The sequence below is a fragment of the Neofelis nebulosa genome, chromosome 17 (genome assembly GCF_028018385.1).
Source record: "Neofelis nebulosa isolate mNeoNeb1 chromosome 17, mNeoNeb1.pri, whole genome shotgun sequence".
NCBI lineage: Eukaryota > Metazoa > Chordata > Mammalia > Carnivora > Felidae > Neofelis > Neofelis nebulosa.
In genome coordinates, this window is record NC_080798.1 from 18,695,274 (window position 1) to 18,720,907 (window position 25,634).

General features: G+C 57.8%; 3 protein-coding genes and 1 long non-coding RNA gene across 5 annotated transcripts; 1 reads left to right on the top strand and 3 right to left on the bottom strand.

The window, feature by feature from the left end:
- Positions 1–305: 305 nt before the first annotated feature.
- Positions 306–10,254, bottom strand: FXYD7 (FXYD domain containing ion transport regulator 7). The gene is made up of 6 exons (XM_058706148.1): positions 10,103–10,254; positions 5,333–5,362; positions 3,085–3,159; positions 2,892–2,934; positions 2,692–2,732; positions 306–714 (listed from the first exon to the last, which is right to left on the bottom strand). Exons 1-6 carry the CDS (start codon positions 10,131–10,133, stop codon positions 692–694), a joined length of 243 nt encoding a protein of 80 aa, XP_058562131.1. The 5' UTR covers positions 10,134–10,254; the 3' UTR covers positions 306–691.
- Positions 10,255–10,421: 167 nt separating this feature from the next.
- Positions 10,422–13,883, bottom strand: FXYD1 (FXYD domain containing ion transport regulator 1). The gene is made up of 7 exons (XM_058706145.1): positions 13,764–13,883; positions 13,335–13,399; positions 12,845–12,877; positions 12,200–12,274; positions 11,877–11,913; positions 10,909–10,958; positions 10,422–10,717 (listed from the first exon to the last, which is right to left on the bottom strand). Exons 2-7 carry the CDS (start codon positions 13,393–13,395, stop codon positions 10,695–10,697), a joined length of 279 nt encoding a protein of 92 aa, XP_058562128.1. The 5' UTR covers positions 13,396–13,399; positions 13,764–13,883; the 3' UTR covers positions 10,422–10,694.
- Positions 13,884–17,070: 3,187 nt separating this feature from the next.
- Positions 17,071–20,448, bottom strand: LOC131498794 (uncharacterized). The gene is made up of 2 exons (XR_009255595.1): positions 19,153–20,448; positions 17,071–17,298 (listed from the first exon to the last, which is right to left on the bottom strand). It is a non-coding gene; the product is annotated as an uncharacterized LOC131498794 (long non-coding RNA).
- Positions 18,341–25,618, top strand: LGI4 (leucine rich repeat LGI family member 4). Of its 2 annotated transcripts, XM_058706142.1 has the most exons (9): positions 18,341–18,513; positions 18,923–18,994; positions 19,236–19,307; positions 20,321–20,392; positions 20,533–20,604; positions 20,845–21,014; positions 23,021–23,185; positions 23,303–23,808; positions 24,657–25,618. In XM_058706142.1, exons 1-9 carry the CDS (start codon positions 18,341–18,343, stop codon positions 24,969–24,971), a joined length of 1,617 nt encoding a protein of 538 aa, XP_058562125.1. In that variant the 3' UTR covers positions 24,972–25,618. The 2 variants fall into 2 exon arrangements, with proteins under 2 accessions (XP_058562125.1, XP_058562126.1); XM_058706143.1 differs by lacking the exon at positions 20,845–21,014 and having other exon boundaries at positions 22,893–23,185.
- The last annotated feature ends 16 nt before the right edge of the window (positions 25,619–25,634 follow it).

A 25,634-nucleotide genomic window follows, 5' to 3' on the forward strand; every position in this document is an offset into this window, starting at 1 on the left:
GACGGAGAGCGGGAGAGCGCAGGCAGGTCTCGGTGGGTGGGGCTCCTTTGGGGAGGAAGGGGAGCGGGGGCGGGGTGTCTACTCCTGGGTCTGGGGTGGGAGAGACGGTAAAGAGCAACCGGGGAGGGGGCGTCGAGCAGGGCAGGGGAAGCTCTGGGGGCTCGGAGAGGGGGTAGGCCACTGGGGCGCTGGGGGAGGAGAGAGAGAAGAAGGGGGGAAGTCTGGGGATGGGAGAGAGCTCCCCCACGTTCAATTTTGCCCTCTCGCCCATTTTGTCCCCACAGATGAGAACTCACAGACAGAACGGGGGAAAAAACCAAATGCACATTTATTAAGCTCAAGACATAGACACCGAGGGTGCAGGGAAACGGATCGGATCTTCGGAGGGGAGACAAGGAGGTGCAGGGGAGCAGTACATGGGGATTCTGGGGGGCTGCGGCTGGACTCCCGGACCCCAGGAGCTGGAGGCCTGAGTCCCTGGATCTGGGATGCAGACGGGCTCTTTGGGGGATCGTCATTGCCAAGACCTGGGGAGGGGCAGCGGGGTGCAGCGGCTCCAGCCTCGGGTGGGTGGGGCGGATCATTCGGGGGAGCGCTCCCCGGCGCAAGGCTGGGGTCCCCACCGCCTCCACCCGGTCCTCAGGCTTCCGCACTCAGGCAGGGACAGCAGTGGAGGTGCCCAGGGCTGGTTTTACACACCGCCACCTCCAGGGGCTGGGGACCGGGGTCGGGAGGAGAGAAAGAGAGACCGAGAGAGGGTCAGAGAGCTGCGGTCAGCGACCAGAGAGGTGCACCCCGCCCCCTCCCACAGCCAGTGGGCACCCCCCCCCCCCCCGCCCTGTCGTCTCCTGAAAGCCAGACCCCCAGGGACTGTCACCCTTGAGCTAGCCACTGAGGAGCTGTCTTGCCTACCAAGCCCTGCTCCATTTAGGGACACTTGTGTGGCTTTTGTCCGCCCCCACAGGACACTGTCATGGAGGGGAACACACTTGTGATGAGGCTGGAGATCCCTGACCCAGCTTGGGCCTTTCTGGGATGTCCCCCTGCCAGAAAGAGTCTCTCTCCCCTTCCTATGTCCCAACCTCCTCTTACACCCCATCCCATTCCCACACCCCATCTACCCAACATTTGGACGCAGTCACAATTCCCCGTTTTCCACCCACTTGGGACCATCGCTCAGCTGTAGTGGGTCACAGTCCCGTGCATATTCCGAGACCTTGCCCCCCCTCCCCCCCCCCAGTTATCCACAAAGTGCCCCGTTAGGGTTTTTAAATCTCGTGAAGAGAATATGAAACAAAACACATGAAATTCCACACCAAATCCCCCCAAGCACTGAGTACCGCCAGGCCCACTTTTTAGTTATAAGACCTTTATGAGAGGCAGAGAGGTTCCCTTCTGGTTTTTAGACGTCCCTGAAAAGGACGCAGTTCCACTAAAAGCAGGTCAAGATATTTTTACATAATTCAATTAACACCCCCAAGGAGTCACAATCTTGCATCTAAGGTTTATTCCCCCCTGCATCTTTATCTCTGTCCATCTTCCACACCCTCTCCACACCCCCACACCCCTCACCCCTTCACACCTCATCACACCCCCCCCCCCGCAGTCCTCACCCCTTCACATACCCCCTCCACACTCTCGCACCCCCTCCACCCCCTTCACCTCTTCACACCCCATCGTACCCCTACCCTCTCCACATCCCCAACCCCTACACACCCCTCACCCCTTCACCCCTCCACATACCTCACCCCTCCACACCCCCACCCCCTCCCCACCCCTGACCCTGTCACATTCCCACCCCACTCCACACCCCCTCACACCCCCATGTCTCCCACCCCCTCCACACCCCTCACCCCTTCATCCCTCCACACCCCTCACCCCCCCACACTGCCACTCCCTCCACACCACTACCCCCTCCACTGCCCCATCCCCTCTAACACTTCCATCCCCTTCATCCCCAACCTCTTCACTCTTTATCTGTCTGTGCTTTCCACCCTCATACTCTTTACATCCCCATATTCTCTCTTTCCCGAGGTCAGTTTTTAAAATCCATATTCTATACATCTCTCCTTTTGTTATTTTGATACAATTATCCAGGAACCCTTCCTTCCTTCCCTCCCTCCCCCCTTTTCCCCTTCCCCCTCTCTTCCCTTTCCACATTCCTTTTTTCTTTTTTTAAGTCATCTCTACACCCAATGTGGGGCTCGAACTCACAACCCTGAGATCAAGAGTCACGTGCTCCACTCACTGAGCCAGCCAGGTGACCCTTCCCTCCTTTTTCTTGATCCTTTCATCCTCCTTCTTCCCACCTGAACAATGAAGTCTGGAAAATATTCTGTCTCCCTGCCTCCTCTGGCGCTCCGCTCCTTCCCCATCCGGACCTCACAAGTCCTTCTCCCGAGTGGGGCCCCTCTCTTCGCAGACTTGTGGCTTTCTCCTCTGGGGGATCATTTCATCCTTGCTCTCAAGGGCTTCTGTACTTGTTTCTGGGAAGCACTGGGGACTCTAAGACATTTCACATCCCACTGACTCTCCATGGTTTAACCTCTTTGGTCTGTGGGGCCTCAGCTCCTACTGAAGTTGCCACATCCGTTCTTGGTGGCATCATTCTCAGGGACCTCCAACGCAGCTCCCCTTCCCCCTCCGGCCCCCACCTCTTCTCCTCCCAGACCATAACTCCCTCGCCCTCACCTGAGGAGGGAAGCTCCGACTTACAGGATTTGCATGTTGGGCTGTGGAAACAAAGAGAGAGAGAAAAGCATAAAGAAATCCGGTAGCTGTGGGCTTACTAGGAAGGACGGGGCAGGCTTTGGGGACTTTCTGTTCTGGAAGTGCCCCCGCACCCCAGGCCACCCCCACCCCTCTCCCCTCTCTCCCCACTGCTGCCAGACCTCTCAGACCTGGAGTCCGCCTTCCTGCACTTCACCTTCTTGCCTGTTAGGAGACAGACACAACGAGACAGGACATTAAGGGTCTGGACAAAAGCCAGCGGGGAAATGGTGGGTGGCCAGCGACGCCCCCCCCCCCAAACCCGAGGCAGCCTCCTTTGAGGGGCTTCGGAGCCCAGGAAAGGGTCACACTTACTGATAATGATTAGGATGCCTAGCAGGAACAATATGGTGGCCAGAGTCATGCCCACCGTCTGCACCGTGTCATAATCTGGGGAAGATAATGGGGGATGTCAATGTGGGGTAGCACCTCAGTCCTCCCTGGAGCCTCGACTGGGCTTCAAGTCTGCCCCGCCAGGGTCCAGAGTCCAGGGATGCTGCAGGCCGTGCCGGGGGCTCCCCCAGTGGGCTAGTGTGAGGATGGGGAGCGGAGCTTGGTCCCTAGACCTTCTCTAGAAGGTCTCTACCCTTCTCTACCCTCTACCCTTCTCTAGATTCTTTGTGTATACATAAAACCTTCCTCTACATCATATATACATACATGTATATATGATACATACATGATATCTGCATCATATATATAATCTCACCTCCTTCTACAGCTGGTTCCTCCTGGTTCTGTCCACCATTGTCACCTGTCCAAATCATTGCAGGAAGCAGCCTGCACTGTGGTCTCCTTGCCCCCTAGCCACGGGATCCTGTTAACACCTAAGTCAGATCCAGGTGCTCTGGAGCTCAGAGGGCCCCACCCCACCCTGGCTTCCATTGCATTCCAAGAAAAAGCCAAAGTCCTCACCACAGCCCACACGGCCCTGCATCACCTGGTCCCCGTTCCTTCTCAGACCTCACCCCCTGCACATTCTCCCTCAGTCCTCTACCTCGGGCATATTGGTCTCTCTGCCATTCCTGGAGCAGATCAGACACGGTCTTACCTCAGGGCCTTTGTATTTGCTCTTTCCTCTGCTTCAAAGCTCTTCCCCCAAATATTCCTTCCTTACCAATTTCTGGGCTTTATTCAAAGGTCAGGGAAACCTTTGGCTGTCCATTTAGAATTCCACCTCCTCTCCTCAACCCTTTATAATGTCATTCTTTCCTTTATTTTCCTTCATGGGAAGCATCCTTGTCTCGTATACCACAGTAACCACAGGCCTTGAACAACATGCGGGTCCGCTCATAGGCAGATTTTTTTCAACACACTGTAAATGTATTTTCTCTTCATTATTATATATATTTTTTTATTTTTTATTTTTTTGGTAAGCTCTATGCCCATCCCGGGGCTTGACCTCATGACCCTGAGATCGAGAGTCACATGCTCTACCAACTGAGCCAGCCAGGTGCCCTTCTTCTTTATGATTTTTCTTAATGGCATCTTTTCTCTCGTTTACTTTATTGTAAGAATACAGTATATAAACACATAACATACCAAGTATATGTTAATAGATGATGTTATCGGTGAGACTTCTAGTCAACAATAGGCTATTAGTAGTTAAGTTTTGGGGGAGTCAAAAGTTATATGTGGATTTTCAACTGCATGCACCCCCTAACCCCCACGTTGTTCAAGGGTCGATAGTATTTATTGAAATAAGAATTTATGGAGCACACACTCAATGTCCAGGCCTCTGCCTCAGGGAATTGACTTTCATATTGTGACAAAGCACTGAAAAATAAAATGAAACATCTGAGCCATGTGACTATGGCTAGATGTGTGTGCGTCTCCTCTTGGCAGAGAGTCAGGAAGGGCCTCTCCTAGCAGAGCAGTCAATATTTGATCTGAGTCCCGAAGAAGGAAAAGGAGCCTTCGTCAGCTGAATGGAGAGCTAGAAGAGGAGTATGCCTGGCAGAGGGAACCACGTGTGCAAAGGCCCTGAGGTGGGAAAGAATTTGGCGTATTGGAGGAACGGTATGAGTGAGCAAAGGGAGAGGGCAAGGGAGTGTTTAGAGAGGGAACTGGGGCCAGCTCTGCTAGACCTGGGGGTGACTTCTTTAAGCTTCAGTGTTGTGGGGATGGTTTCATGGCATCATCCAAATAAATCTTTCCCACAATCCTCGTAGGTGGAAACTATTACTATTCCTTATTTACAGAAGAGCCCAGAGGGGAAAAGTTACTTGCTCAAGGCCACACAGCTAGTGAGTGGATAAGCCAGGATCTAAATCCAGGAAGCCTGGCCTCGGTCATATGTTTTTCTGATGACCAAAACATACCAGCCTGGAGTTCTGGTGAAGATTGAAGGAGACCCAGAGAGGGTATCACCCCCCCTCCCCCAAATCTGATTCTGCCCTCCATGAACCTCGCTGATAGAAACTGAATCCACATGTTCAGATGGCCTGTGGTCCAGCAGGTATCATGTTGGCATGACTGAAGCCAGTTTAGCAATAACCTGTGGGGACCTGCAACCACCCCTTTATCCAGCCCCAGGGTACCCTCATCAGAATCTGCCACTCACCATAGTAAAATGGGTCAGGTTCCTGAGGAACTGTGGGAAGGAAGGCAGGAAAAGAGAGAGAGGGAAAAAATATTTCAACACTGGATTTCTTAACATTTTTGAGGTTCCAGATGGGGCCATTGGCCCAATGGTTTCTGGGCAGAAATCAAATAAAGACACCCTTTGATCTAAATAATGATATAGCCTCATAGCAGGACACAAGGTCTGAAGAGTGGAGCATAGGCTGGATTCCAGCCCGACTCACACCATTGGTCAATACTTTCCCTTGTGCAGTGCACAACCTACCAAACTGTACGTGACAGTCCTGGTCCTAGCCCACTGTGGAAGCCTGAGGCAAACTATGGACGCATTTCCAAAAAAAAAAACCATACACACTCCCATTTGCACATGCTACTGGTAAACCGGTATCCCACTGGTAAACTGCTGAGTGCATCAGCTTCCCCTGAATATTCCCTAAAACTTTTCAGTCACCTGACGCCTCCAGAAGTCAGGCACTGTGGCTATTATTCTCATAATAATGCCTCCTGCCACCAAATCCAACACAGGGGAGCTGTCCTAGAATATACCTTATTATATTATCTTTAATATATCCTTTGCTGTTTATTTCTAAGACATCATCAATGTTAAGATTCAAAATTGATTTCATAATAGTTTTCTCAGTGTGTGTGTGTGTATATATACATGAGTAAGTATGTAACTCTACCATATGAAACACACCCATCCATTAGAAGACTCATTCCAATTTCAGAAAAGCCAACGTGTGGATAAACTCTGTGTGTGTGTGTGTGTGTGTGTGTTTACTTTTCCCCATCCCCGTCCCAAACCACACTCCCCTTCAGGAGAGCTCAGACCATCCTTCCATGCAAGAAGCCCATCTTGATGGCTCCCTAATTCCTCTGACAGCTCTCAGAACATTCTGACTTGTCTAGAGCAGAATTCTGCAAAGCATGCACCACTAGCGGAGGGGAACCAGGAATGTCAGGGGCAATGCCAGGCACGGTCGTTAGTGTTCTTCCCTCTTCCAGCCTCAGGGAAGGATGGCAGCTGCCCTGAGTTTGCGGGGAGACCGTAGGACTAATTCTGGCCAATGAACTGTCAGTGGAAGTGTCAATGTCTCTTCCAGGCTGGCGCTTTTCAAGTGCTCATGCAAGAGGTCCCTTTTGCCTTTGGCCTGGTGACATGAACGCTCGAGATGGTGGCCGTTCCCATTTTCTTTGGTGAGTAGAGAGCCCAGGTCACCCCGTGATGGACACATAGTGAGAATCCTGGTTGTCAGAAGCCCCTGAGATTTTTGTGACTATTTGTTACCAGAGCAACTCTAGCCTCAACTGACTGGTATAGGGGCACTTAGGCCAGACTCTGAATAACACTGATCCACACAACGTGTAAGTTCGTCCTTCTCAGTTCCCTGTCTGGTCTTCTAAGAGGAAGTCTTAGGTAGGCGCAGACGTGTCTTTAACACCTTCCACCTTGTTAATGTCCCTCTTTTCCCAAGAGAAAACAGTCCTTGGGCTCAGAGCCTTCAGCAGGCAACGATATCTAGGTAGAATTTCGTGACATTATTTGGTTTTGTCCTTTAGTTGTTTAACCAGCATTTGATCGCACTGCCTCCGTGCCAGGTCCTGGTCTAAGCACTTCACAGGTGTTAATGCACCTAATCTTCACAGCCACTCTCAGAATTAAGGTGCTATCTTCATTCCATTCCACAAACAAGGACACCGAGGCCCAGAAAAGTGGAATCACTTCTTGAAGATCATTTTTATACTTGCAAGGCAAAAAAAAAAAAAAAAAAAAAAAAAAAAAAAAATCCTGATTTTCCATTTGTGATGGTGATACAAAATGAAGCCAATTAAATTAGTTACTTTTTTAAAGACTTTTATTTTTACAGAATCTCTACGCCCAACGTGGGGCTCAAACTCACAACCCCGGGATCAAGAGTCGCGTGTTCTATTGACTGAGCCAGCCGGGCGGCCCTAGTTTTTTTTTGGTTTTGTTTTTTTTAAAGTTAATCCTGGGGCGCCTGGGTGGCTCAGTTGTTAAGTGTCAAACTTTGGCTCAGGTCATGATATTGCGGTTTGTGAGTTTGATCCTCACATCGGGCTCTGTGCTGAGAGCTCAGAGTCTGGAGCCTGCTTCAGATTCTGTGTCTCCTTCTCTCTCTGCCTCTCCCCCACTCACGATCTCCTTCTCTCTCTCTCTCTCTCTCTCTCTCTCTCTCTCAAAAATAAATAAATATTTAAAAATTTTTAAAACGAAGTTAATCCTTTAAAGGAAAAAGAATGAACATGAGTGGGGAGCATTTGGATAGGGCAAAAACTGTGAAGGTGGTCCTCGAAAGCATCAAGTTGGGGAAACATGATTTTAGAGTCATGTGTGCTTAGCCCCCCCCCCCCGCCCGCCTCCAGATGGGGAGTACATTGCTTTGACGCCTCTGCTGTTAATCCTGGCATTTACAAAAGTCTTCCAAAGAAGTTTTCTAAAATGAATAAATAAGAGTGACTGACTGACTGAACGAATGTGAGCCCTGCTCGGCTGCAGAAAGCTGCATCACAGATGGGATGGTTGGACTAGCCTGCTTCGTCCCCTGGGTCTCCACACAGCCTGCCTCCCCAAACCAGCGGGAGCCCACTGGGTGAGGACCTGCTCCAGGATCCTCTTTGGTTGCACCCTGGGTGCTCCGTGCGCTGTGCAGAAGTCCCTCTTCTGGTCCCTGCCACCCCAGCAATCTGGTTCCTCGGGGGCGAGGCTGGGCTGAGGGTGGAGCCAGGAGGCAGAAGAAATGTGCACCACTCCTGGCCAGTTGCCAGGGAGACATCAGGAAGGAGGTGGTTGCTATGGCAACTGGGGCATCTTAAGAGGTGAAGAGAGGTAATGGGTCTGGGCACCCCAGGCTAGGTGGGGTCCTGGGGCTGAGGTTTCTAACTCCGAGGCCAATCTTGACTCCCTCTGCTCCCTTTGTACCTCCCGGTGTTGCCCCTGCAGGGCTGGCTTCCGGCCAAGCCCAGGGTTCTTCTCAAGGGTGGGACCCCAGGCCCAGTCATGCTCCTGCACCCCCTTTCTGTTTGCCCCCAACTCTCCCTCCTGCTTTCTGACGGGGTGGAAGAGCCCTCATCCCCTTGCACTGTGCCCCCCCCCCAACAATCCATTAATCAGCTTAAGTGGTGCAACACACAACATGCTCTTCCTCCGCCCCCCTCCCTGGGGTTTCCCAAGACCTGTGGTCCCCCCTTCTGCTATGACTGGGGGAAAGGTGGGGGGGGGGATGGTGAGGCGTCTGTCCTCCCACCTCTGCCCGTCTGCTGCCATCGATCCTGTTAACCACCATCTCTGCGAAAAGAAGCCCTGGGCTCCCGCCAGGCCTGCTGGCTCAGCCCTGCCCCCCCCTCCCTAGGGTGGCTTCCAGCCTCTGCAGCCCCCCCACCCCGCCCTGCTTCAAATCCTGCAGATATGGCTCAGTGCAGCAGCCCCTGCCTGCCGGGAAAGGGGGCAGGGAAGGAGAGATCGGAGTGGAACCGGGGTTCCCTTCACCACCAGGGGCTCCTCGGCACCACTGGCCTATCCCTTCTGGCCCTGCTCTCTGTGCGGGAAACCCTCCGCCGGCCACCCGCCCCCCCCCCCCCCCCCCCACCAATTAAAGCATTCTTCCCTTTGCTCCTCTGCAGAGGCGGGCTCAAGAAAGGGGGCTCTCAGGGGGCAGTGCGTGTTTAAGTGGGTGAATAACTGGGTTAAGGGGTGTGAAATGCAAACTGCCGTGTGGCTGGATGGGGGTGAGGAGGGACATTTGTGTGCACGCTCGAGTGCACCTCCCGGACCAGACAGCACCCCTGGATGTGGGCTGGGAAGGAGGGTCCTGCCACCCATTGTGGCCCAAGGGGGCTCACTGCAGTGGCATGGCCCCACCCCATGGTGCTGCTCCTTATCTCCATTTCTCGCCCGCGCTGTGGGTCCATCGCTCTCTCCTGCTCTATGGTTTTCTCTCCGCCTCTCTGTCTCTTTGTCTCTGATTTTCTCTTTCTCTGCATCTTTCTGTTGCTCTCCGCCTTCCCCTTCACTCTCTGAATATCTTTCAGTCTCATATCGGTGCTCTTCCCGGGTCTCTCCCTGTATCTCTGACTCGGGGTCTGCTCGTGCTCGCTCTCTCTCTCTCTCTCTCTCTCTCTCAGGCTTTCTCAATTTCCACATTCCTTTCTGCCTCCCTCTCTCTCCTGTCTCCCTCCATCTCTCTCTCACTTCCTCCAGCTCTCTCCCCCACTGTCTTTCCGTCTTTCTCCCTCCTTCCCGCTGAACCTGCCTGTCAGAGATTTCAGGAGACACCCACCATAGGCGCCAGGGCTGGAAGAAAGAGGGATGTGGACCCCCTCCTTTTGCCCACCTCGGAGACCCTGAAATGTGCCAGAGCCTCTGTGGTCGCAGACCCACCCGTTCCCACCCTCGAAGCCCGTCCCTTCGCGTCCACTACCACCGCTGTGCAGGACCAGCCGCCTGGTTGTCATAGCTACCGGTCCGCGCATCCTTTCTCCCGGGACTGCCGCTCTCCAACCGCGGGTCCCGCACAGAAACGACACCACCGGGAGGGGGTGTCCAAGAGGCCTGGAGGGGCGCCAAGGGGTGCGCTGCAGGGGCCTCCGCCCTGGGAAGGAACGGACACCCCCTTCCCCATTCCCCTCCGTTTTCGGTACTGGAATCTCCCTAGATCCTCTCTCCTAAGCTCTGAGATCCCGGAGCCTCCCCCACCCTCACCCGCGCGCCCTCTCCCCGGGCGGCGCTCACCCTTTGTGGGGGCCTGGGTCGGGGTCGCCATGCCGGACCGGAGCAGGGGGCGGCTGGATGCCGAGGTGGTGAAGGCGCGGCTGCGGCAGCTGGAAGCGGGACGGACTGATGTCGGGGGGAGATGGGGGAGCCCTCGTGTGGGGGGTGCCGTAGCCAATGGGGGCCCGGAGAGCCCGCCCCCGTCCCGGCCACCCCCGCCCCCGCCCCCGCCCACTGCCGACGTCCCCGCCCCTTCCCCAAGGGTGGGGGCGCCCCCTGCCGGGGCCCAGGGGGCGCCCGGGCTTTCGCGCAGAGGGACTGACAGATCCACAAAGCGCTGTCGAGAGAGAAAAGCACGTTTTATTGAAGTCTGGGCGGCAGAGAGGAGTCTGTGGGGGCAGGGCTGGGGAGGAGGGCAGTCCAGGTGGTGGTGGTGCTCAGGTGGTGGGTGGGAGGCGCCAGGTGCCAGGGGAGTCCTGTGGGGGTGAAAAGGGTGAGGGGCAACAGAGCCCCCCAGCCATCTCATCCCACCCTTCGTCGCCTTCTCCTGCCCCCCTCCCCCAGCCTAGCCCGAGCTGCAGGACCTGGCTGGGTTCCATCGCGCCAGGTGTCTCTACCGCCTGCGGGTGGACAGACCTGAGGGGGAACACGGAGAGTTCGGGTGTCAGGAGGGGCACCCCAGCTCCTGCGGAGGGGGGAGAGACAGGGGAACTCCCGGACCTTCGCTGTCGGATCAAGTCCCTCCCTCCGCAAGCCCAGAGAGGACCAGGAAAGGGGTTCTTGGAACCAGCCTTCACCCCCAAACACCCAGTCTCCCCCAGACTCACGGCGGATGGAGCTGCGGAAAGTTCCCTCCTCTTCATCCGGTTCCCCGGTCCTGGGAAAGGAGAGGCAGAAGGACGTGGGGATGAAAAAAGAGAGGCAGATGCTCCCAGGAACCCCCCAGTACAGCCCTCATTTCACAGACCCCGGTACTGAGGGCCAGAGACCGGCGAGGAGCAGGCTCGGGGGCCGCCAGAAACTAGAAAATCGGGCGCACCCAGGAGCAGTTTAAGCGTGTGGCAGGACGCGCTCCAAGTGCCTCCCGGAGTGCTGGGGAAGAGACTGGAAGTTGGTGGGGGAGGGATGGCCGAAGGGCTTGAGGACAGACGGCCTGGAGACAGCCTAGGTTAGAAACCCAGAACCCTCATCTTCTAGCTGAGTGATCTCGGGCAAGTGACTTCACCTCCCTGCGCCTCGGGTTTCCTCCTCGATAAAATGAGGTTGTTAATGACAGTCTCATGCAAGGGGCGTGAGGAGTAAATAACATAATACACGATAAAACAATATCTTGCACGTGGGACTAAACATTAGCTATTCTTTAAAATAACATTTAGAATTGTTTTCACACGGAGAAGGGATTCATACATTGCTTTAAATTTTTATTTAGAGATGAATCAAAGAGCTGGGAACAGGACTCTGAGCTAAACTGGGCCGCCAAGTGCGGTGATCTCATTTCGCCGTGGCTCCTTCTTTCACAGCACTTATCACGCTTTGTGATTTTATATTTGTGGGGCTGCGGGAACCACGGCCGCCGCCCCCACTGGGCTGGGAGCTCAGCCAGGCAGGGAGGGCAGTTTAGTTATTCACCGTTTGGTCCCCAGGGCCTGGCTTGCGGCTTGGCACGCAGTAGGTGCTTAATACGTATTTGCCGAAGGGTCTCTGGCTGTGTGTGGGTCGAGTGGACGCCCTGCCTCACTCCCAGCGCCCTTCTAGAGCGGAAGGAGGAGAGTGAGAGCCCCGAGGGCCCTCTTACCTCTGCTGCTGGTTGAATTTGCACCGGCATCTTCTGCCTGTGGGTGGGGGTAGGAGGGCAGGGCTGAGATTCCGCTCCGGGCGGGCACCGAGCGGCGCTCGAGCGCCAGCGCCGGCTCGCGAGGGGCGGAGCCGTGGGGGACAGAGGCGGGGTAGGGGCGGGGCGGGGGCGGGGCAGGGTAGGGGCGTAAACCGGGCGGGCCCGGGCAGGATGGGGGCGGGACAGAGGGCGGGGATGGGGGCGGGGGAGGGCGGGGCAGGGGCGGGGCGGGGACGAAACACGGCACCTGCGGGGGCTGGAGGTAGCAGGGTGGGGGTACTCACTCAGGACGATGAGGATACCCAGGATGAAGAGGATCCCGGCGATGATGAGGCCTCCGATCCGCAGGGTTTTGTAGTCTGTGGGCGGCAGGGAAGAGAGTGAGAACAGGGAGGGGAGGAGGAAGGACAGGAGAGGGGCAGAATGGGGAGGAAGGGGCAAGGAGGATCAGGGAGGAGAACAGAGAGATCAGTGAGAGGAGGAAACAGATGTGGGAGGAAGAGAAGAGGGATGGGGAGAGGAGGGGGTGGGAAGGAAAAGGAAGAGGTAGGCAGGGAGGAGGGAGGAAGCAAGAAAGTAGGGGAGGATGATGGAGAGGATGAGGGGAACAGAGGGGAGAAAGGGAGATGGCCGCAGAGGATGAGCCGTAAGACATTGAGAGGTAAAAGGAGAAAGAGAATCAGAGAGACAGGGAGGGGTCAAATAGACACACGGAGACACAGAGACACAGACAAGGGGAGATAAAAACAAGAAGGAGTCAGAGAGCCTTCTGAGAGACAAGAGAAAGAGAGAGAAGGAGACTGACAGAGATATAAATACTGAGTCAGAGATAAAGGAAGAGAGAGATGAGGAGGAGTGGGAACAGGACCGGCAAACCCAGGCCACCCACCCTCCCAACTCCCAAGCATAGATGCCCCTCCCTCCCTCACCATAGGTGAATGGATCGTGTTCCTGTGGAGCTTCTGGAAAGAGAAAGAAGTCAAGGGTTGGATGCTTCCTGGGGCCCCGGACAGGAAGGGGCATAAAGAGACCTTCTGGGGGCTTTCCTGTCCTGGGCTGAGAGTCTGGGGACTATTGGACCCTGAACAGGCTGTCCACCCCTCTCTGGGTCTTAGCTGCCTCATCTGCACTGTCCTGGGGCAGGGGTGGGGGGGCAGGTGGTCACTTAACTGCTACAGCTTCCCGCCTCATCCCGTGTTGTCCTTGAGTCTGTCCTGTGCGGGAAGTGGGGCTCCATCCCACCCTCCACCTTTGTCTGCCCTGGGCATCCTCCGCTCCCCTCCCCCACGTGAAACCTCCAATTTCCTGGTACCCCACTGACTCTGTTTAAGTTGGAGTCTCCAACTTGGTTCTCTTGAAAGGCTTCCCTCCCCTCCCTCGGGGCTGAGGTGGGTAGCGGGCTACCTACCCCAGACTCACCTGCGTTGGCCATGGCGAGGAAACCCACACAGAGAACCAAGATGTGGTGGAGAGATGCCATTGTCCTGGAGAACACCAAGGGTCAAGAAACGTGTTTCTTAGTACCCCCACCAGTGGGGCTTGAACCCAAGGGGTTAAATCAGACTCCCGGGGGGGGGGGGTGTGATTCCAAAACCGTCCATCATCCAGCTTGGCCACTTTGAGAAACAGGGGCGCCCCCTGCTTCATGCGGACACAGTGTCACCAAAACAAGCCACAATGGGCAGGGGTGAGACACACAGTCACAGGGGTCTCCCGGAGGCCTGGGCCGCCCTACAGCAGGTGCCAGATTCCCCACACCTACCCAATGGGAAGACTGGGATGGCTCGCCCCACCCAGACTGAGAGACAGACACACGGGGAGAGGTGAGAGACACATGCAAGGGCCCACCTGCCCGCCCACCACGGCCCTGCTGCGTCCGTGTGATATCCCAGCTCTCCAGCCCTCGGCCGCTGGCCGGCTCTCTGCCTGACCCTGGGTATAAATATCTCCCACTTCACCCTGGAGGAATTTGCCTCACACAGGCCACCATGGCAACAGCCTTCCTTCCCCCACTGGGGGGTCACTCCCAACCCTGCCAGGGTGAGGCCGGGCTGCCACACGGCTACAGGCTGTCCCTGTGGGGAAGGCCACCCCTTCTCCCCTTCTGGAAATGATGAGAACAGGGGAAAACATCCCTGTCTGCCTGCCTCTGGGTGACTTTCATGGGCAGACACCAGGCGAGTCGCATGAGGCCCAGACCAGCCAGGCTGAGAGACAGAAGACAGATGCCAGGGGCAGGGACACACACACACACACACACACACACACACGCAGTGACAACGCCCACTCCCCAAACCTCTGGTTGGAGCAAGATGTGGGGTGGAGACAGTCACGAATACGATACTCCACATCTGAGCCTCCCGTGCTCCCAAACAGTGACGCAATCTGACCCACACACGTGAGTGTTCCAAACCCACCCCAACAAGGGTGCACGCTCTGCAGCAGGGGACGGAGGAGTTGCGCCCCGCACTCCCGCTCCCGGGGAACCCCACTGTCCCCACCACGCTCCCTTCCTCTTGGGTCAGGCCTGCCTGGAAAGCCACGGGCTTGGCCACTCCTGCTCCCAAAATAGGTGGCCCAGCCAGGCGAGGGGTGAGGCCCGGAAGGGAGGGCAGGGGACGCTCACCCCAGTCAGGCTGTCCCCTGCTGAAAGAAGGCCCCCAAACGTCCGGCTGTGCCGGGGGTGAGCACTTTGGACCCCCTGGCCCAGAGCTGGACTGCGCCGCCCTCAGCGGTCTCCCCTCCCGGCCCCACCCCACCCTCACCCTCCCCAACCAGCAGCTGTAACTGGAGCCCGGGCTGGAGGGGGGCCAGGGGGCGGCCCCCAGCCCAGACCGCCCTGGCCCGCTAGGTTAACTCTCTCGGCTCAGATGGAGGAACACTACCGGCTCTGGGGACAGCTGGGGAGAGGAGGTGTCGGCAGGGTGGCCTGGACATGCAGGCACGCACGCACGCACGCTCGCCCCAGCGCCCCGGACAGCTTCTGCCCTGCGGTGGGAGGTGTCAGTGACTTTCTGAGAGGCCCCCTGGGAATCGGGCCCAGTTGGGACCTAAGGCCATTTGAGCCCTTAGGAGCCCGCTGATCCCTGACCCCAGGGTTCTGTGGAGACCTGCTCAGCGCCACAGGGCTATTTTGGGGGCATTTCAGTGTGTGTGTGTGTGTGTGTGTGTGTGTTTTCCGCTGCTGGCTGTGAGGTCCCCCAGGGGTGCACACCACACACAATCACACACACACACAGAAACCTAAAGACCCCGTTTATCTGGGCACAAAAGCAAACAAATACACGTGTGTTCCCGCATACAAACACAGAGGCAGACACACAGAGAATAACACACCCGCGGGGAAACCCAAGGACCCTCCCACACAGCCCACAACACCACCAGCCACACAACCCTGACAGACACACTTGTGGACACGCGCAACGCGCACACACACACACAAATGCACAAACAGGACCTAGCTGGCCACTCGGGCACAGACGGACACGCTTATGCACTTGTGTTCCTGTACTTGGAGACACCACCCGCTGTGAGCTGATGGGCTGAACCCCCACTCTCCTGATCTCACGTGGCCCGGAGGACTCCCCGGAGAACAACACGCACGGTGTCCTCCTCATGGGCAGGCCAGCTTCGCAGGCACTGGTGACGGAGAAACCCGGGATCAGCTCTGAGCTCTGCCACTCCTGGCTGTGTGACCTCGAGCAGCCCATGGGACCCCTCTGTGTCGTTTCTGCCCTATAAAATGGAGAAATCACTAAGGTCATACGGATAAGGCTGGGCCAGGCTCGGAGGTCTCTGAAGCCCATACTGTCTTGTCATTAACTCCATTTTAGAGATGAGCAAACCGAGGTTTAGCAAGGTGGAGCTGATTCTGCTGAGGTCCCCGGTGCTTACGGACAGAAACGGCCCCCAGCCTGGAAGAGTTAGACACGGGCCCAGACTCCGTAGGACACCAGAGCCAGGAGCCAGTGAACATGCTTATCCGCAGGCACAGACACAGCCCGCCTCGGAGGACCCAGGGGGCTTTACGACACGCCCTCGCCCCTGTATGTCTGAGCCTCTGCCCCTTATGGCCTTGCACCCCGGGGTCACCAGCAGTCTCTGGTTAATGATAACCCTGATGTTTACACAGCCCTCGGGAAGGCTGACAGAGGAGCAGAGAAGTGAAGCAGGGCTGGGAGCACCGGACCAGCTCCAGCCAGTCCTTGGCTTCCCTCCCTCTCGAGGCCAACTGCTCCAGAGAGGAGCAGCTCAGCCACTTTCTAGCTGCGTGATGTTGGGCCCATGACTTAACCTCTCTGAGGCTCAGTTTCTCCTGTAAAATGGGGATAAAACAGTAGTCACCTCAGAGGGAAGTTAGGAGGACCGTCGGAAACGATCCGTGGAAAACATTTAGAACAAAGCCCGGCAGTCAGTGACATGCACCCGTTAGGTATTGTCACTGTCGCCATTGTCATTCTCCTTGTGAGCCGCAGCGAGAACCCTGGTGGCTGAGTACTCTGTGAGTATGGATTTAGGCCTGTATGCGTCCCCTCTGTGTCCCTGGCACGAAGTTCTTTATCTTTTCAAAGACACCGTAAAGAAGTTTATCATCCCAACTGAGGCAACCGAGACCTGAAGGGCCTGGCTCAAATCACAGAGCTGTTTGGGTCCAGGACAAGCACTTGGGTCTGGAGTCCACACCCAGGCCTGCCGACCACGGCGGGGCACCTACCCTGCGCTGACCCACGAGCGGGGGCCACGGCCTCCTTCATCTCACGGAGTGCTCTGCACACCTGGGGAGTGGGTGCCACCAACTGCCCCCCTCGACAGATGGGAAAACTGAGGGTCAGGGAGGTCAAACGACTCGCCTGAGCCCACGCAGAACCGAGCCTGTGGTCCTTCCTGAGCTGGTGCCGGTGAGCCCCCTGTCCTCCACGTCTTCCAGGCGTGTGCAGCCATAGCCAGAGATGCCGTGTGTTTCCCTCAGGGGTGGGAGGACGGAGGTTAGGTTTAGATCTGTCCAGTGCCATGAAGCGAATCACTTAATCACTTCCTGCCTCGGTTTTCCCACCTGCAAAGTGGGGATCCCACCTCACAGGGCTGTTGTGAGAACTGAGTAAATTCATGTTAAGTCAGGCAGACGGTAAGTGCTCAATGATTATTGTTACTACTCTTTCAGGTTGGGGAACACGTGTCATTTATTTCTGGATTTTGCTTATTTAATGCTAAAAGCAGAGTCCAAATGAAAACAACCAGTGTTCGTGAGTTCTGGTCTCCCAAGAAAGAACACAAAAATCAAGAGACAGGCCCTGGAGCCAGCTGCCGGGGCTTGAGTGCTGGCTCAGCCCCAGTCAGCAACCCAAATCGCAAATTACTTGACCTCTCTCCTCAGCGTTTGTGCCTGTAAAATAGCCATACAATAGGGTCAACCTTAGAGAGCTGTTAGCACGAGCTAGTAAACTTTCAGGACAGGGCCTAGTGCAGAGCCAACGCTGAGGGAGGGGGTGGCACCATCACCATCATTGTTTGCTTGCATTGGTTCCTTATCCACGGCGGGTGGTGGGCACTCAGGGGTTAATTTCAGGCTGGCCAGGAGGCTGTGAGTTTGGGGCAGGGCAGCTGCCCTGCCCTGTTTGGCCACCAGAGGGAGCAGCTGGGCCTTGGTGACCGCACACATCACACCCTCTGGGAGCCAGGGGAGGGGGCTGGCTGGGCGTGGCCAGGATGGCTCCAGCCCCCAGCTGTCTCTTCTCCCACCCCCTCCGCCTGCAGAGCCATCCGGTCCCCACCCGGGTGACATCCTCCTTACACTCCCTGAGTGGGGTGGAGTGGGAAATCTGGGGAGGGGGCTGGCTGAGAGTGGTCAGCTCCAGCCCTTTGTGGCCCCTCCCCTCCCATGGGGCCATCCAGTCCCTTCCTTAGGGCTGCTCTTCCTATGGCCTCTGACCCCCTCCTCCTTCTTACGCTGCTTTGCTGGGCGCACCCGGTGCCCAGTGAGTCCCTTTCCCAAACCTCCAAGGAGAAGGGGCGTGGGAGGAGGGGAAGAACGGGGAACTGGAAAGGGGGGTGAGAAATAAAGATAACAGACAGAGAGAGAGACACACACACAGGCCAACAGGCAGACAGAGACTCGGAGAGAGAAACAGAGATAGAGAGACAGACGGAAATAAAGAAAGTGGAAAACAGGCTAACTCCCTGAGTCAGAAATACAAAAAGGGACAGAGACAGACAGACAGGGAAAAAGAAGTAAACAGAAAATCAGACACCAAAGGGATAGGGGAAGAAAGACAGGCTGAAAGAGAGACGGAGGAAGGAGAGCGAAGCCAGGACGGGGCGTGCCAGCTGGAGGAATGGACGGTCGCCTGGCATGGGACGTGTAGTGGCCCCAGCCCACAGAGCTGGGTGGGCAGAGAGGAGCCGGGGCGCAGCGGGGGTGAGGGGGGATGGGAGGGGCAGGCGTTGTGCTGCTGCTGCTGCTGGCTGGAGCGGGCGCCGGGGTGGCCTGGAGACCACCAAAGGGAAAGTGCCCTCCGAGCTGCTCCTGCTCCAAGGATAGTGCCCTGTGTGAGGGCTCTCCAGACCTGCCCGAGAGCTTCTCCCCGACCCTGCTGTCACTGTGAGTGTCACCGCGAGGGTGAGGATGGGAGTCCTGGGGCCCCAGGGCTTGGGGGCAGGGGGCCGGGCCCCCGAGGACATTGGCCCTTCAGGATCTTGGGAGGTGGGCAGCAAAGGATGTTGGGATGCCTCACAGGGGGCTGCTGGGATTGGGACAGGAGCGGAAGGGCAATCCCGAAGCACAGGGGCAGCGTTTGGGGCCCCAGAAGGGGGACAGCTGGAGGGAGGACTGAATGTTGCCAGGATCCTCGCCAAGTGAGGAGGGCAAATGCCTGTGTCCCTGGGATGTAAAGGAAATACATCCAGGGTTGGGGTGGGATGCCAGCGTCCCCCAGACAGGGGACGGCTCTGGGGCAGGGCTGGAGCCTGGGGGTGGTTTTCTCCTCACCCACCATCGCCCACGTCCCCAGCTCACTCGTTAGGACTGGAATCACCCAGCTGAAGGCCGGAAGCTTCCTGAGGGTGCCCACACTGCACCTGCTGTGAGTGGGGCCCAGCTGAGTGGACAACTAGCTCGAGGGAGTGGGTGGGTGTTCACGCAGGTGCGTGGGGGGGGTGTGCACACATACGTGTATGTGCATGTCTGTGAAAGCACCGTGTGTGTGCGTATGTGCGTGTGTGTGTGTGAGACAGCGCCCACCTGGGTTGAGGGTGGAGGCCGAGGTTAAAATGTCAGAGAGGGGGCAGCAACTCTGCAAAAATTCTTTCTTGCTCCCTTGCCAGCCTCTTCACATCCAACTCCTTCTCCGTGATTGAGGACGATGCATTTGCGGGCCTGTCCCACCTGCAGTACCTGTGAGTGAGGCCAGGGGATGGGGGCAGGGACGGGGGCTTGGTAGAGTGTGGCTCCTAGAGTGGAGGGAGGTATAGAGGCTTACTGGCACGGGCGAGAGGGTCCGGACAAGGGTCCCTCCTGGAGGGGCAAGAGGCCTGGCGTCTTGGCAAGAAGCCTGCTCACCTCCCCTCTCTGTGCTGCAAGGTGCACAAAGGGCCTAGGGAACCCAAGACTGTTTCTGGCCCTACCCGGCTTACGGGAGCCCGGGGAGCGCACAGAGAGGCCGGAGGCAAGGAGATGTTTCCAATTAACAGGAGACAACTCTGAGGCGGTGATGGTAGGGGTGGCGGGGAGGGCGGTACGACGACGCCGGCATTGGGCCGCTGTTGGCGATAACGGTGTTGAAGGCGATCCTGCGGCCGCTCGCGGGGAGGTGCCGGCACGATGGAGGACCACGGAGTGGGGATGACGTTGGCAAAGATGGCGGACCCGATGGCGGTCGCGCCGGTGGCGATACTGATGATGGAGTCTGATTAGCGTTATCAGTGTCGTGGGTGTTGGCCATCACGTATCGGTGTTGCTATTGGCGGCGGCTGTGGGTAGGATGTCGGCGTCGGCGTCGTGTGGGCGTAAGGGCGACGTGGTAGGTACTGGGCTTGGCGGGGACGACGGAGGTGCCGGTACGTGGGAAAACTGCGGCAGTAGGGGTGCTCGTGGCGGGTAGAGAAGGGGGTGCTGGGGACAGTGGGACCGTTGGTACCGGGAGCGCCTGTCCCAGTGCCAGTGCTTCTGGAAATGGTGGCAGTGGTGGTGATGGGGGTGGCAGCGTTCGCTGTCAGGCTGGCAACTGAGCACAGGGTTAGGCTCCTGGCTCCTGGGATTGTAGTCTGGGACCCTGGGGAGGAGAGGTTTCCGGGGAGGCGTCGGCACATTCCAGGGGCCTAGGGCTCCCGTGGGGTGAGTTCCCCCCAAGCACCACGGGGCCACAGCAGGGAACCCAGGGCCTCCCGCTCACCATGCCTTCCCTCCACAGCTTCATCGAGGACAATGACATTGGCTCCATCTCTAAGAACGCTCTCAGAGGACTTCGCTCACTCACACACCTGTGCGTGCCCCCAAGGCCTCGCCCCTCTGCTCACCAGCCCGCCCTGACAGGCTCCCCCAGACCCCATCACCCCACCACCCCATCACGCGGGGCATCCAGGTAGCTGGTGACGGTTCCTCCTCTCTCTCTCCTTCCACCAGGAGCCTGGCCAGTAACAATCTCGAGACCCTCCCCAGATTCCTGTTCCGAGGCCTGGAGACCCTAACTCATGTGTGAGGCTCAGGGGGGCTGGGCGGGTCGGGGAGTTGGGGAATGTTTGAGAGGGAAGCGGATTGCTGTGCCCACTTTCGGTTGACGTAACTAAGTACGTACGGCTGCAACGGTCCTCACATATTTCCTCACTCACCTCTGGGGCCCCATCCCGAACCCTTGCCCGGGGAGGGGGCGGGGAGTGTGGCCTCCAGGGGGCGGTGGAAGCCAGGTCGCAGCCCCTCCCCGGCCTCTTGCCCCAGGGACCTCCGCGGGAACCCGATCCAGTGTGACTGCCGCGTCCTCTGGCTGCTGCAGTGGATGCCCACCGTGAATGCCAGCGTGGGGACTGGGGCCTGCGCCGGCCCCACTGCTCTGGCCCACATGCAGCTCCGCCACCTGGACCCCAAGACGTTCAAGTGCAGAGCCATAGGTGGGGGCTTTCCGGGCAGGGCGGGAGGGACAGCAGGGGTTCCAGAAGAAGGCGGGAGATCAGGGGAATGGCTGCCAGGGCTGAAGGGCTCACCTCACTCCCTGCTCTGCCGTTTCCCAGCTTGTGAGACCCTGGGCAAGCAGCATCACCTCCCTGAGCCTCAGTTTCCTCATCTGTAAAATGGAGGTAATAAACGGTGACGTAGTGAGAAGTCAGTGATGTATCTGCGCCTGCATCTGGTGCAGAACCTCGGATGGGAGGCCCCCCTGAATGTTCACTCTGCTGGTGTTATTAATATAAAAACGACCTTTCAAAAATACTTGCTACGATCCTTCTGCTTGCCCATAAATATATTTTGGTACCTTTACGGGTCCCGGGCACTGCAGAAGACTCAGCAGCGAGGAAGCGCAGAGGAAGGTGGAGTGTGAGAACCCAGAGCGGTCAGGGCTGGGATGGGGGAAGCCGACAGAGCTGTAGGCGCCCAGAGCCAGAGCGAGGGCCCAGGAGGGCTTCCCGAAGCAGTGCGTATTTGAGTTCAGATCCGAAGGCTATAGACACAATGACCGATTATTACCATCATCTAAGTGTGAGACACGTTTTTGGTCTGTGGGACCCATAGAACCGGAGAATTTAACTTCAGTTATCCCACAAAGATTCACTCTGTGTCCAGCCCTGGGAGAGGCAAGGGGCACCAAGATAGGGCCCCGCCCTCAGAGCCCTGGCGGGTGAGGACGCAGGCATTAAATAAAACGTTGCAGAAATAAATGTACGCTACGCCTCGTGATAAACACGGGGAGTGGTGAGGGAGATTAAGTGAGGGGGGCGGTCCTACCTTCCATGGGGCATTGATTGGAGAAGGCTTTTCTGGAGAGGTGGCTTCAGATCCAGAAGAGCGCTGTAGACAGAGAGGACAGCATGTGCAATGGCCCTGAGGCAGCAGAGAGTTTGTCACAGGCTTGACAGTGACAGCTTGAGGGTCACAGGCAGGCAGTGTCCCGGGGAGTGAGTGCAGGAAAGGACACAGGTGACATTGAAGGCTGCAGGGGCCTCACTGTGTACGACTTTGAAAGCCACAGAGAGCAGAGTGGACTTTATCCTGATGGCCGTGGGAAGCCGTGGAGGGCTTGGAGCAGGGAGTGATGATAGGATGGACGTTTTTAAGAGATCCACCTTTGGGTGGGCATCCTTGGTGGTTTCGTTCATTGCTTCAACCCTGGTACCTGGAGACAGGGCCTGGCACATAGAGTGATGTATTAGAACCTGGAGTCTACCGCCGGGCCCGTCCACCACCGCGCTGGGCGACCTTGGTGCATCACGACCAAAGCTAGGCTGCTTACCATGAATTAGAGAAGAGAGGAGGGACTGAGGTGAGCAGTCCAGGGCGTGGGGCAGCCTCTGGGTGTTGTCCTGGCTTTCATGATTGAAAGTGAGTTATGGCACGTCCACGTGCCGGGTCACGGGGAGAAGGGGAAAGGGACCGAGTCTGGGACGAGCCGTTGCCAAACAAGTGAGGCGACCGTTTTACCCCCATCGCTTGGCTCTTTTTCCCTTGGAAACCTGGTGTGGATAGGGCCACGCCTCATCTCAGGAGGGAGGTGTCGGGGGAGTGCTGAGACAAGGTGGCCTCTACCTGGGCAGTTTTGTGCTCCAGTCCGATTTCATGGAAGACGTCAAGGATGGATTGTGCCGGACGGTCCCGTGCCTGCCTCTCGGCCCGTTTCCTCATCTGTAAAACGGCTATGATGAAATGTCCCTCATAGGGATCTTGTGGAGTTAAATGAATCGATAAATACGTTGTTTCTAAGCAGTTATTTGATGATGTCATGCAGCTTAGAAAACACAGTATGACCGTGTTGCTGTGACTTAATTCGTCTATAGATCAAAAGATTCGCTATCCGTCCCTTTGAGGTGCACACCCCTCATTTCAGAGATGTGGAAACCGAGGCTCAGCGATGAGGGCCCTCGGGGTCCCCCGTGCCTCCCTGACTCTCTCCTGCCACCCCCAGAGCTGTCCTGGTTCCAGACGGTCGGGGAGGCGGCGCTGGGCGTGGAGTCCTTCTCCTACCAGGGGGAGCCCCACATCATCCTGGCACAGCCCTTTGCGGGCCGTTGTCTGATCCTCACCTGGGACTACAGCCTGCAGCGTTTCCGGCCCGAGGAAGAGCTGTCCGGTGAGCGCCCCCCTCGCATCCTCCTGCCTGTCCCCGTAGCCTGCCCGGTGGGGTGGGGGGAGACCCCGACCTGCCTGGCTGGCCTGACCGCCCCTCCTGCTCCCCGACCCCCCACAGCGCCCTCGGTGGTGTCCTGCAAGCCACTCGTGCTGGGCCCGAGCTTCTTCGTGCTGGCCGCCCGCCTGTGGGGCGGCTCGCAGCTCTGGGCCCGGCCCGGCCCCGGCCTGCGCCTGGCCCCCACACAGGCCCTGGCCCCACGACGGCTGCTGCGGCCCAATGACGCCGAGCTCCTGTGGCTGGACGGGCAGCCCTGCTTCGTGGTGGCCGACGCCTCCAAGGCGGGCAGCACCACGCTGCTGTGCCGGGACGGGCCCGGCTTCTACCCTCGCCAGAGCCTGCACGCCTGGCACCGGGACACGGATGCCGAGGCCCTGGAGCTGGACGGCCGGCCCCACCTGCTGCTGGCCTCTGCCTCACAGCGGCCCGTGCTCTTCCACTGGCTCGGGGGCCGCTTCGAGAGGCGCACAGACATCCCCGAGGCTGAGGACGTCTATGCCACACGTCACTTCCAGGCCGGCGGGGACGTGTTCCTGTGCCTGACACGCTACATCGGGGACTCCATGGTGAGGCTGGGCCCCTCAGGTGGGGCAGGCAGCGGAGGCCACAAGCCAGACCCGACCTGCGGCCCCCTCAGGGCTGGTCTTTCAGCACCGACCCCACCTTGCACACCGGCCTCGGCCTCGAGACTCTGACCTGACCTCTCAGGCTGACCTTCGAATTCTGACCCCACCTAGTGTTCTGATCTTTGAACTCTGGCCGCCCTGACACTGACTCCAAGACAGTGACCCCTCAGGCTGGCTCACCATAAGCCGCTCCCTGTCCCCCGACATTGACACTGGCCCCTCAATTCTAATTCTACTGCCAGACTCCGGCTCCATAACTCTGACACGCTCCAAACTCCCACTTGACCACGATCACCGTACTCTGAGTCTCCGGGGCTGATGGCCCAGCCCCTCCAGCATTCTCATTCTGGGGTGAGATACCGCCAGGCAGAGGCTAGAAGGCACTGATCTGACTCAGGTGTCCCCAGGACACGTGTGGGGAACAGACTGTGGGTGTAGGGATGGAGGGGGGGAGACCAGGGAAGAGCCTGGCGTCATGGTCCAGGAGGGAAGTGACTGTGGCCGGGCCAGAGTGCAGCCAGAGGAGATGGGAGAGATATATCCCATCGTAGGTAAAGCTGACCGACTCTGTGTGGGGCGTGAGGGGGAGAGAGGGGCCAAGGATGACTTCAGGTTTGTGGCCTGAGCAGCTGGGTCACGGTGACACGTGTGAAGGTAAGAAAGCTGCAGGAGTTTGGGGACCTCCAGGCCTGTCTCCAGGCTGTCCCAAGCGCTCGGAAGCGCAGAGCGCTACCCGCAGGCCTGGCCTTCCTGGACCCCAGGCCCTAACTAGTGGCCACACTTCACAGGTCATGCGCTGGGACGGCTCCATGTTCCGCCTGCTTCAGCGACTGCCCTCGCGTGGTGCCCACGTCTTCCAGCCGCTGCTCATCGCCAGGGACCAGCTGGCTATCCTGGGCAGCGACTTCGCCTTCAGTCAGGTCTTGCGTCTTGAGCCTGACAAAGGGCTCCTGGAGCCGCTGCAGGAGCTGGGGCCCCCAGCCTTGGTGGCCCCTCGCGCCTTTGCTCACATCACCGTGGCCGGCAGACGCTTCCTCTTCGCCGCTTGCTTCAAGGGCCCCACACAGATCTACCAGCATCACGAGCTAGACCTCAGTGCCTGAAACGCGAGGGGACCTTGAGACCTTGGACACGGCTCGGAGGGGAGGGGGCACTGGCGCGGGGAGTCCCAGGCCTCTGGACACTCACTTGAAGGGCCTCCTGGCCCTACCCGGGGTGATGGTATCTGTGAGGTACCGACCACAGGCCGAGTTCAACACAAGGGACTTGAACTTCCAGTCTGAAGCAACATCTCCGCCCGTGGCACACGTTCCGACCAAGCATGACTTGGGGGCTCGGGCTGGGGCACCGCAAGAAGCTGGGGTACCGAAGCCATGGTGGGGGCGATGTGCAGAACTCCATGAGGTCTGGAAGCGCCCCCTCAAGCCCACTCCCCTCCTGCTCCCTCTGAAAGTACTGAGGAGGAGAGAGCTTTCCTTTCCCTCTAAACTCATTCTGGCCAATCTCTTTTAGTGCCCGCCTCCGTGAGTCATCAGTCGCTGGGCCGGTTTCCCCGCCCGGGCCTGCTAACTTCCTCTGCTGCTTTGTGCGCATGCCTCCTGCCCAGGCGGAAGCCCAGCGTGTTGGCCCTCTTGCGCCTGCGCAAGAAATAGGTGGGAAAATAGGTGTTGTGGCTGGAGCCCCGGCTACCCTTTCTCTGGAGAGGACGGGAAGTGTATAAGCTCAATAAACACGCTGTGCACCTGCCTCACCCATTATGGGATCTT

Coding starts and splice junctions, on each gene's coding strand:
- FXYD1 (XM_058706145.1), bottom strand. CDS start 13,395: ATGGCATCTCTCCACCACATCTTGGTTCTCTGTGTGGGTTTCCTCGCC. Junction 12,878..13,334: donor CCTCGCCATGGCCAACGCAG/GTGAGTCTGGGG, acceptor TTCTCTTTCCAG/AAGCTCCACAGGAACACGAT. Junction 10,718..10,908: donor TTTCCGCAGCTCCATCCGCC/GTGAGTCTGGGG, acceptor GTTCCCCCTCAG/GTCTGTCCACCCGCAGGCGG.
- FXYD7 (XM_058706148.1), bottom strand. CDS start 10,133: ATGGCGACCCCGACCCAGGCCCCCACAAAGG. Junction 3,160..5,332: donor ACCTGACCCATTTTACTATG/GTGAGTGGCAGA, acceptor TATCTTCCCCAG/ATTATGACACGGTGCAGACG. Junction 2,733..2,891: donor GCGGACTCCAGGTCTGAGAG/GTCTGGCAGCAG, acceptor TTGTTTCCACAG/CCCAACATGCAAATCCTGTA.
- LGI4 (XM_058706142.1), top strand. CDS start 18,341: ATGGGAGGGGCAGGCGTTGTGCTGCTGCTGCTGCTGGCTGGAGCGGGC. Junction 18,995..19,235: donor GTGCCCACACTGCACCTGCT/GTGAGTGGGGCC, acceptor CTCCCTTGCCAG/CCTCTTCACATCCAACTCCT. Junction 23,186..23,302: donor GCCCGAGGAAGAGCTGTCCG/GTGAGCGCCCCC, acceptor GACCCCCCACAG/CGCCCTCGGTGGTGTCCTGC.